Source organism: Arachis hypogaea, chromosome 1 (assembly GCF_003086295.3).
Source record: "Arachis hypogaea cultivar Tifrunner chromosome 1, arahy.Tifrunner.gnm2.J5K5, whole genome shotgun sequence".
NCBI lineage: Eukaryota > Viridiplantae > Streptophyta > Magnoliopsida > Fabales > Fabaceae > Arachis > Arachis hypogaea.
In genome coordinates, this window is record NC_092036.1 from 105,451,734 (window position 1) to 105,463,771 (window position 12,038).

Genomic DNA, 12,038 nt, shown 5'->3' on the forward strand with positions numbered 1-12,038 from the left:
AAAATTTCCACTACCAAGTGAACAGGACCCATTCTTGACAAATAAAAATTTATTACTTCCAGTAATATACTACTTGACTCTAAACAAGAAAAGAGATTTGTGCTTAAATGAAAAATCAGAATAAAAGCAATCACGATTGATGGACAAATGATATAACTGCTGATAATCACATAGATACAAAACAATTACATCTGTATTCTTTTTTTTAGGAAAAAAAAATGTTGGGAAGACAATATCATCTTACCCAACATTGCCCCCACATACCCAGTAAGGGAATAAAATTGGACGCATGCTAAGATGACTGCAAATCAATACTTATCTACAAGCCTATAACATTCCACTATGTTACTTAGAGAGGGGTGTGGAACAGTCTCGAAATAAAAGCAAGAAAAACTGAATGCGTCCAGACAACAAGAATGCATAATCTTGATGAAAACCATGGTTTATCTAATATCTTGAACCAGATGGCGGAGGGGCTGGTGGCAACCGAGTAGGTGTCCGGCGACTTCCAGAATTTGACCCTGAGCTCAAATCGCCATTTTGGGACGGGTCACTGTAACGTCTACTATGACCACCAGAACCATACCTAGATGACAAGTCGCTGGGACCATTAGCAGCAGCATCAAATGCAGACCTCCAATCATCACCTGAGGAGGCTCCAGAGGTTCTTGGGCTACTTTCTGCATAAATATGTTTGTTAGAACTACATAAATGTAAATGAAATGATATACAAAAATATAGATTTAACTGATGAATATTCAGATACTATCTGATAGTGAACATTGGAAGTTTGTAATCATCACGATACAGGAATGGCTATGAATTCTGACATTTTATAAACCTAGTCATCCATGTTTTCTTCGAAAAAGAAAAAACTTGGAATTTTTTCCAAATACTTGATACTACAACTTAATCTTTCCTGAAAATGAAAAGTGAATACAATATAACTTGTTGAACAACTTCAAAAATGCACCTCAAGCAAGTTTGCAGACATTACCTATTGCACTCCCTCCATCAGACCAAGTAGAGGCTGCAGCCGCTCTGTTGTCATGGATGCCAAGTTGCCTAGTTAGTTTTGAAAGAAGCGAAGACTGTTTCTGAACACGCTCCCTTTTGCGCTTGACATTTTGGTCCTCCTGGAGCAGCTCCTCAATTTTCGCTGAGCTTTGAGCACTGTCAACCAAATTGAATAAAATAAATGGAGGGAGGAAAACATGTTTTTTCACCATCAAATGTTCAATTTGTGAATAGTAATTGTGAATGAGTATAGTGGTTAGGTAAAAAAATATGTAAAAGATTCGTATTATATATATTTTTTAATTAAATGATATTTCATTAGAGAGAAATGATAATGAATACAACTAGAGGATGTTAGATATCACAATTCTAGCACAGATAAAAGAACAAGCATGGAAAACCAAAACAAAAAGTGCAGCAAAGTGCCCAGTCTAACATATCAGATGTAATTATCACAGGAAAAACACCTCAGGGACACCAAAAGTATAGTCCTAGAGCTCGAATCTAAGGTCTAAAGAATATCCTTAAAGATACACACATTCTGCTTCAACCTTATCCCACAACAAGTAGCTCTAACAAATATCCTCAAAAGGTATAAGCATTCTTTGCCAACCAAACATACTGAACTCGCTATCCACCACCATGAAATTTTATCCTCCTTGTATATTCCCACAGTGTCTCTGCCCTGATCTTCAAGGTATATGAATAATGGCAGCCCATTACATTATAAATAAAAAACAAGCTAAGAAGCAATGTACTTGACAATTATCAGACCATAACATGCTTGGAGAATGCACTAACCTGATGGAACTGTACAACTGGTTAAGCATGTCTTCTTTGGCTTTCTCTACTTGACAAAGCACAACTGCCTGCCCAACCAAAACTAACTAATCTCACAAAAAAAAAAAAAAGAAAAAAAAACTGAACAATCCAAGTAAACTCACTTTTGGGACATTAGCAGCAAGGCTGTTAAGAACAGCTTCAACATAACCACGCACTTCTTGAGACATCCATCTAAGTTCCTCTTCTGGGTCTGCAGGTTTTCTAGCCATAGTATCCTACAAGAGCAAGTTCTCAATTAACTATAAATTGGTCTCTGTTTGTAACTATCAGAAAAGTTAACAGCACTCCAAAAAAAGACCCTAAGTTCCAAAAGCAATGAGTTATTTGCACACAAATATCTACTTCAAAGGAGGAAGCTGTCAAAGGAAACTTTTTGTATCCAACACATAAATCCCAAACTTGAGAAGAAATGTAAGCAAAATTGGACTATCCAATGAAATATGTTCATGAGAAAAAGATTCTAGCAAAAGAGAGAAAAAATTCCTTACAAGGGAACCATCAGAAAGACTCTGTCGCATAGGAAAACCCTGCTCACCGATGACTTGACCACCTTTAGACTGTGCAACATTTCTTAGCTTGTTGATCCACTCAACCTTATCTGCCATGCTCTCAGCCTTTAACAAAACTGTGCTTTGAGCTGCAAAATGCATTTTAAACATTAGGACAATCCCAGCATATGGATTTAAGAGAACTGGGAGAGAATTAATAAACTAGAATGAGTGATTACCTTTCATGACAGTTTTATAGGGGACCTTATTTGTTATCTTGAAAGTAAGGTTTGATGTTTTTCCAGAATCAGGTCCGTTGGACTTCTTATCCTTAGAACTCTTTGCAGGGGCTTCATCATCTTCAGAAAGTTCCTCAATGTTGCATTCCTGATCATTACATTCAGAAGACAAAAGTAATAGATGAATCACCACACTTAAGATCTATTGAATATTCCCTCTTGGATAAAATTCAAGCTCTAATTAAATGAAGCACTCACTCAAATCATGACGATATGCCACTATAGACATGAAGGTAAAAAAACATTCACACGACATAAAGGGAGTTTGACAACCATGAAACAATATCTATAAGGAAGGACAACATAACCACACAGTTCAACATTTACTTTGAACTTTTTGAAACTGGTCAGTCACACATCACACAATCTCTATATGCGGTTATTTATCTCAATTTTTCCCAAAACAGTTAATATTGAAGTTAGTAACATAAATTCAAGAAGGTCCATACCTCTAATGTAATGACTCCCCGGAAATGTTTCTCCTCTTGTTTCTTGGTGTAACCAAGCTGGAAATACAAAGCATATTTAAATCAATTTGTATGATACTATATTTTTGCAAAAAATGAATAATAGCATTAACAATTGGAGGTCCTAGGCAAGAGACATATGACCTTTGAGCTTAATTATTCAGGTCATCATATCAATCCAATAGTTGAAGCACTGGTAGGGAAAAAAGGATAAACCAAAAACAATATACAAACTTTTTGAAGGCAAAACATATTCAAGGTTCCTGTCCATATAGGCTCATTTTAAGAGGGGGAAAAAGAAACTTAAAAACAAATCAAGGACCCACTTAGAGGCATAAAAACAATAAATATCCTTCGTCTATAGTTTAAGTTTTCAAAAGAGTCAGCCCTTGACATGGTATTAAAACCCCATGACCAATGGTAAGGAGTTCGAATTTTGTAACCCTATTCTCAATTAAAACATGTAATTTTGAACAAACTAGAGTGGCCCTGTGTATTATCTAGTATCTCCATTTCAAGCCAAATAGCAATTACATATCTTACATACATAAAAGTAGGAAACCAATTCTGTGAAGCAACAAGTCATTATGTTGGACGGTTAAGTGCTTGAACTAACTCTTTCAGCTTTTAACTTTTAAATCACATTATTAGATGATGCTAGCTTGTTCTGATTCAAAATTAGAGATTTGAATAACATAATTTACAAACCTTGCCACTCTTCTCGTTTAAGACAAACCATCTTCTACTCCAACCACTACCCTTTCCGCTTTTTTTCAACATATATCCTGCATTGAGGGGTGATTACAGAAGTTAATTCAAAGTACTAAACACGTAACTTAGAAAGACATAACACCTAACTTTAAAACAGGGAGATGGAAATAGATAAGGCAGGCTTAGAAACTTTCATTAACACATGATCCAGAGATTAGATGGATATTAGAAAATAGTGAATAACTTTTATGATATTTGCAATAAAAGCTTATTGTATATCTATAACTGGAGATATAACACGATAATATTGTTTTTCTCGTTTGTATTCATTAAACAGACTGAAAATGAAAAGAATCCTCTCAAATTTTTCTCTGCTTCTTCAGTGATGCTGTCTGTTCAAATGATCTCAAGTACAATCTGCATATGACTAATTTAGTGATTTAAAAACCAGCCTCATCCAAGACTTGCCCAACAATATTTGGGGGAAAAAATCCAACTATTGCAAGTTATATATGATAAAAATGACCACCACAAAATTAAGGGAGGTAACTGTTTTGACTGACATGAATACTGAAGATCCAGATCTAGGATGGGAAAAGAGGAAATCATAAAAGAAAAGGAGGAAGCCACCAGGTTAATAATTATGCAACAGAATCCTTAATAATGTTAGGTGCAAAATGCAAATTTTAGGATGAAAATAAAAAAACCTGCCGTTATCTCCCCATCGGGCCCAGCAGTCTTTAAGCTCGATGGCTCTTGTATATCTTTGTCAGGCTGATTGGACTTCTCTTTCATTGATTTTAAGTTTCCTCCACTTTGTTGAGGACTAGTTGCCTGGAAAAGGAAAGAGTACATGTATCTTGCATGTATTTAGAAAAATAGAAAATTCTAAACTATCATATGATAGTAACAAATTCAAGTCTGTAAATTTTTCCAATGTAAATAATCCCGCACCCTACTCAGAATTGACTGTTCTGCATCAGTTGCCTTTTTGGACGACCGGTTCTTTAGCTCCTCTTCTCGGCGTTGTCTTTCCATTCTAATAAAATTAGTTGGAGCCATTAAAAAAATATGAAAGTTAAATAAATACAGCTTCAATCAGATGGTGTGACAGTTAATTTTGGTGTGTGTATATGCATAGTAGATTATAGGCTTAATAACTTTGTAACTCCCAATAGTTTTATTCAATTTTCAGTTAAGTTCCTATAGTTTAAAAGTTTAATCAAGTCGCTGTAGCGTAAGAGAAATTCAACTCCCTACTTTCAACTAATATTACAAAAAAAATAAAAAGAAGGTCAAGTTAGATGGAGATTTCATTAATATTATTTAACCAACCACTCTCATAACCATACAATGAATCAGAAGCACACAATCCCACCCCCCACTCAATTTTTCCATGATTAAGAGCGGGAGGAGATCAATATATCTCTCTTTCAGCATGCAAGCGTGAGATGTGACATTTTTTTAATTATTCAAAATTTTTATACACTATAAGGACTGTATTAGAAACTTTGAAACTATAGAAATCTAATTGAAAATTGGGCTAAAATATAGGAACCTCCAGAGTAATTAAACATAGATTTGATTATAACGCTATCATGATATCCAATAAGGTATACTCAGCTAGTCATATAACCCTCGATTGGGCCCACAGAAATGTAGATTTTGAAATTTATCAATCGATGCAACTATGCCCTCTAATAGCTTAATGCCTGGACATAATAGTAAAAACTCATTAAAATGGCTAAACAACCATTCACATATATTTAGAATTCTCAATAACTAAGCCACTAATTATGGGCAACTATAAGTCTTAGGCATCAAGTCAATGATAATTACTTAGATGGACACTCGATAATGAACATTAGAAACATAAGACTTGAATTAGAAGAACCAACGAATATGGTTTGGCTTAGTATTAACAGAGAATGCAATGAATACCAGGTTTCAGCACATTTTTATCAGCATAGAATAAAAGCTGACATTTGATATCAAATGCACTATTGTATTTATCATGTACTGGGAGGAGGAGGAAAGAGTTGTTTGGGGGGGGGGGGGGGGGGGGAGAGAAGGGGGAAATCTCATTACTAATAGAGGAATAATCATCTAAGAGGATTGATTCCCCAATTCACAGAATCACTTTCCACCAATTTGCATTGACAGTTGGGAGGCTGCCAAACTCAATTACCGGGAATAGACTTAAAATGTTATTTTCTACCCTTTTCAGTAGGCAGCTAGAACATAGCAAATAAAAAATGTCATATACTTGGGAAGACTACAATCAGGTAAGTCAACAGATTCAAATCTTTAGAATCCTAAATATCTTCTCAATCCCAGAATCCCATTTCAATCACACAGCAATTCCATAAGCCATATATATATATACCAAGACAATGGTAGTGAATGTAAGGAGTTGCATATTCTACCTCAATGTTTAATTCATGCATTATCCCATCAAAGAGCATAGATTATGAATCCACAAATGGAGATACAAAAAGTTTCATATATTGAACATACCGTCTCTGCACTAAACGAATGAAGTGCTGGGGAGGAACAAATGCACGCTCCATATCAACTAGTGCAACCACCATCGTTTTGGATTCATTTTTAAATTTCTCAAGGGCAGAACTTGCTATTGCCACAATCTGGTAAAAAAATTTGCAATGAGCCAATTAGCTCTTAATACAATGAATAATGGCAGATTTCCTTTATTTTGGATAAAAGAAAAAGAGACAAAGAATGATACAAGAAGATAAGAGAATGAAAGATTCTATATACAATAATATAAACAAAAAAAATACTAGCAGGAATCGTAGTTCGAATTTCCAAACTTATCTAGTAGGGAGTTCAACTAAAATGATATTATGCCTTATATTTATTTATTTATTTTGAAAAAAAGAATAATTTTATTAAGTTGGAGAGAAGAATAATAATACAAGGCAGAGATAAGAGGTCTGCTAGACAAGAGCTATCCTATGCCTTAACATTTGTGTTACCTCTCTCTTAAATGGAGGATATCTTCCAAGCCCAGGAGTGGCATTTGCAGCAGCAGAAACTAGATCCACAAGCACACGATGTACCTAATATGGTAGTTATAAATAATCTCAGTAAAAAGCTCAGTAGAAACACAAGATGGGATTTTAAATTAGTTTATAAGAAGTCTACCAAAATTGCAGTGTCCATGTGATGATAACAAATTAGCAAACCAGCCAAGGAAATTGACATATCTCTATGAGTACAGGTTAAAACAAATAAATGGCCCAGTTATTATAAAAATACATTATGCTCCCAAAACATATTGACCATTTGCCGGGACTTCATAATCTTTACACATATATTGTTCTGATGCACAAGACAATTTGCTTTCTGACCCAAATGTTCTGACAATGGCTACAGCAACTAATGTGACACAGGAAAACGATGACAAATATTCATTAGGGCATACAGATCTGTACGAAAATAGAAGTCCAGCTTCGAAGGTTGACCCTAGTACAATACCCCCTAAAGCTAAATCTCTAGACAGGTATGTCCCCAAGTTATTTTCATTGGACTATCCTTTGAAGACTTAATATCTCCTGAAACAAAAGGAACAATTCGTTAGATGCATACCTCATCTACACATAGGCGCGATGGCTCCTTTGCCAGTTCAAGAACACCTTTTATTAAGGACCTCAAACCTTTCTCTGGAGAGATTAGATAAGGCTGATAGCCGTCTGCTTCTAGAACAATCTGACATAAACAAAATGGGATCAATAAGAAGTAAGCACCATAAGAGAATATGAGGAATTGAGTTCAAGATTTACCCTCTTGACATTATTTATGTCGAAGTGTCTGTCAATAGGAAGTTGCTTAATTCTGTTAGGAAAATTCCCTTCAAAACTGGCCACAACTTTCCAACCATTACCCTGTAGGGAAATCAACAGCAGAAAATTGGATGAAGACAAAGATAGAATTCTGGTACTGAAAAATTGTGGAATCCAATTCCTGATCGTAGAATCTTGCACTCATTTAGAACTGAAAACACCACTCACTACATAAATTGCCCATATCAAAGGACCTTGCAAATTTTACTAATCTCAAATCCTCTAAAAAGGTACATGATAAATAGCTCCAAAATCTTTGGTATATCCGGTTCCCAAAAAATACTACATAATAAAATACTATGCATCCTTGAAGGTGTGAAAAATAGATAATGAAAACTACTAACCTCGCCCCCAGTAAGATGTTGGAGAAACTTCTCCTCAAACTCACGACACAACTCCAAAGCTAAAGCCCGAGTACCTTCGGATGTACTAACCATTTGCTCACCAAGCTTCACTAACTCGTCCTGAACAATTTGAGACTTGCCCTGCAGCCTGCAGCATTTTTATTTTTAGCAAAGGATCATCATAGTTTTTGAAGCCACTGAAAACCCCAAGCCAACTTAATAAAATTAAACAACACACTCCGAAGTGAGCCATTTGTTATTAGTTATAAATGCATTTTACAGATAATTAGTAGTATAAATCTAAGTTTAACAATGTGATTTTTCATCACTTTTAAATTGAATGTTCACTCCCTTTGCAGTCATTATCCATTTTCATGTTACACAGCATGCTCAGTCTCCCTTAATCCTGTTCCTTGCTGGGAAATATGACATTTATACCAAACAAGGAAACATAAGCTAGCAAAAACTAATTACCCAGTGAGAAGAGTTGGAAGCCTTAGTTTCATGCGGTTGCGAATCTGTCCAGCAAGAGACTCAACCAAGGCAACTCTCCCAAGCTTGTTTTGAGGAGCTCCAGTCAATATTGATTTCAAACTTTCAGTCTCTGCTCGCCAAGCGGTTTCCAAAGAGTTCTCAGATGCTGCACTCCCAGACTGTGCAGAAGCTATAGATACAGATTGGCCAATCAAAGCAACCCATGGAATATCAGATGTTTTGGGGGGTCCCTGGTTCAATAGGAGAGCCTGCACTGCTGCAAGAGCTTTTGGTTCTGCAGCAGCCTGATCAATTTTACTGATAACACCAACTGTTCTAGTGGCTACAATTGAAAACCCCAAGAAAAAACTAGTTAAAGGAAACATTACCATGAGTTTATGATTAGGTAAACATAACGATGAAGTTTCTAAAATTAAGCGGTTTAATGGTGTTAGGTGCCCTCTTTCCTAAATACTTAAACTGTTAATGGAGATTCTTGAATGGAAAAATATCACTAACATGACCTCAAGAAATTCCCTTTGGGCTTAGAGTTGACAATGCAGAGGCTTAATCTGGTTTCTGCTAGAACTCATTCATTTAAGATATATGTATACCAAGGATCAAACTCTTAACCTCGTTGTCAAAAAGGTAATGATGCTACATCTAGGACCAACTCTTTAAAAAGTTTAAGTTCTTAAATGGAGTCTCAAGATTGATTTTATGTATCTAACAAATAGCTATAAATTTGAGATGAGGTGACAGGATAATACAAAGCAAGAAGAGCTTAAACATACATTCTGCATCATACTCCTTTGCCACTCTGAGGGCTCGTGATGCAGAAATTTCTGGTGCCTGAGAAGCAGGAATGACTACCAGCAATATAGCATCATTGTGCTCCACATATTCACTGATCTGAAGATGAAAAACATGAAGACATTACACTGTTCTTCAAAGAAAGTATACGAGAAGAAAAAAACATCTGACTCAAGATATAACTAACATTAAACATACACCACCCTCAATGGAGAATACAGGTGTAATTGCCAGAACATATTTGATGAATCTCAAACTAGGACTAAAGGAGAATATAGTTTAAAACTACTCACTGCTTTGTCATCCATAATCCGCTGATCCAATCCAGGTAAGTCAATCAATTTCAGTGGCGGTGCTGTAGAATTTCAGAACAGAACTAAGGTGTAAGTCTCACATTGCTAATGCATGTAATGTAAGCATTTCTGTGTTTGAGCTTCCAAAGAAAGGGAAAGAGGGTTGGGGCCGGGAGGAGGGTGTTGAGAGAACATGAGATCATAATAAATTGGAAATTATAGTATTGAGCATAATACCATAAGACTAACTCCAGTGTGCCCTAACTAACATAAACAGAATTTTTATATTAACACATTGAAAGCAAGTATTCAAAGGTAGAATGTATTCATGCATAAAGGAAGTGGGACTACAAGTGATCCTGGCCTACCTGTACTGGTTCGAAGTTTCAGATATATTTCATCACGGCTCCTACCTGATGATCCTTTGCTTAGTCTATCCTGTAGAGAATGCCGAAGGGCACCTATGAGAGGAAAACAAGACAATGAATCAGAAAGATGATAGGAACAAAGAATGCTTGTAGAATTTCTTTTACAGGGAGAAGGGGGGCCGGGGGGGGGGGGGGGTAGATGTTTAAGAGTTAAGAGAGACACATGAACCACATTTCAAAATGAATAGATAATGAGCTTAAGTTCTTACTCGCAGAAACCTGTTGAGATTTATTGTCAATTTGCAGGATGATGGACTTGCTGCTTAAAGAGCCGTCCCTGTTCAATTCGATGCTTATGGGAGCTCTGGTTGCACCATTTTCGCCAGTAGGCTGGCAACGCCAATGGTTCAGTTATTGGTACTCAAAATCCCAATCAGCAAACAGAGAGTAACGGAAATAGCAAATAGGAATGAAGCAGTTACCAAAACAGGATGTCCAATCAAGCTATTCAAGACAGCAGATTTGCCAGCACCCTGATCCACCACCACAATTTGCTTAGTTATTAGTTTAACAAAATGGATCCGATCCGATACATAGACATCAATCAACGAAATGATTAAACAATAAAGGAATACTGGATTGTTATACAGAGAAGCGTAAAGAGTGTGAGAGCGTGGCACTCAAATTCTCAGACAGATTATGAAATGGAAGCATTGCATATTGCACAGAGAGATACGTAATTGGAAATGGCGAGAAGCGGATCGGAGAAACTTACGACATTGCCGAGGGCAACGACGTTGAGGAAGGTGGAAGGGCGCTTAGAGGTGGCGGGGTCGTCGGGATCGTCGTCGGCGAGGACGGAGGAGGCCTGGCGCATGGAATCAGAGAGCTGATACAATTCTTCGATTGCTTCCATTGGATTCGGATGCGATTCCAACACCCAAACGGATCTCACTATGATCTGATCTGCACAGACTCACTTAGGTTTCCGCCCAGATTTGCGGTGCGTTTCCTTTTATTTCGGTTTTTAGTTATATGGTTTTTGCGTCAATGAAATGAAATTGAAACAAAGAATGAAAGGACTCCCAACCAAATCGAAATTAAATCACCGTCATCTGATGTGCCTGTGCTGGCCGCTGCACCTGCACACTCTCATACACTCTCTCTCATGCGATTGCGATTTGAACTTTTTTGCCTATTTATTTTCCTTCCTCCTTTTTGCTAGGACATGCCTCTATTTCGCGCTTTTAACCTCTAGCCAATTAGCCGGCATACCTAAGTGCAAGCCATGCCATCTTAACTAAAGTCATTTACAAGGCTAGAGTACTAATAAAAATCACAACATTCTTTCTTTTTAGTGTTCCGTGCTAATTAACAAGACTTATTATTCCTCTTATCATATGCAATTATGCAAACACGTCATGTGTGGTATCCACTAAAATTAATTATTAATATAAAATATATAATAAATTAAATAATATTACAAATATAATTGTTAATTTTAATATACACACAATATTTTTATATTATAAATATTGATTTTTTCTTTTTATTCTTAATATATATTAATTTAAAATTAGACAATATTAATTTTTACTGAATAAAAATAATTTGATGTCAATACTTTAAACTTGAAAATAATTTAATAGAATAACAAATTTATTAGAGGTAAATTATATTAACAACCATTCATGCAAGTGATATTAGCAGAAGATACTTTTTCACTTGTCATATTTATGTTAATATTTTAAATTTTATAAATTAAAAATATAGAACGTTATATCTCATAAATATTAAGATATATTAATACTATAGTTTATAAAACAATTATGCTACGTTTGTAAAAAATTAATCACTTATATAAAATATATATTAAAAATAAATTAGACGGCATTTAGACTAATTTTTAATATATCAAATATGATATTTTAAGAATTTAACAAATTTAACGTCATAATCATAACTTCCTATGTTATAAATAGTAAATACCAATGTGAGCCATCAGCTAGAAATATAAAGAATTGGAAATAAAATAAAAAACTAAAGTCATTTTTCTTT

The 12,038-nt window shown here is 35.5% G+C and overlaps 1 protein-coding gene across 1 annotated transcript; it reads right to left on the reverse strand.

Moving 5' to 3' along the window:
• Nucleotides 1–136: 136 nt before the first annotated feature.
• LOC112706965 (dynamin-2A) lies at nt 137–11,392 on the reverse strand. Its single transcript, XM_025758513.3, has 22 exons — nt 10,756–11,392; nt 10,463–10,513; nt 10,250–10,370; nt 9,981–10,073; nt 9,613–9,674; nt 9,301–9,418; nt 8,507–8,849; nt 8,033–8,180; nt 7,629–7,730; nt 7,435–7,554; nt 6,822–6,905; nt 6,343–6,470; nt 4,780–4,864; nt 4,533–4,659; nt 3,823–3,899; nt 3,097–3,153; nt 2,588–2,735; nt 2,349–2,497; nt 1,962–2,075; nt 1,819–1,886; nt 998–1,173; nt 137–680 (listed from the first exon to the last, which is right to left on the reverse strand). Exons 1-22 carry the CDS (start codon nt 10,894–10,896, stop codon nt 448–450), a joined length of 2,745 nt encoding a protein of 914 aa, XP_025614298.1. The 5' UTR covers nt 10,897–11,392; the 3' UTR covers nt 137–447.
• Between the last annotated feature and the right edge of the window lie 646 nt (nt 11,393–12,038).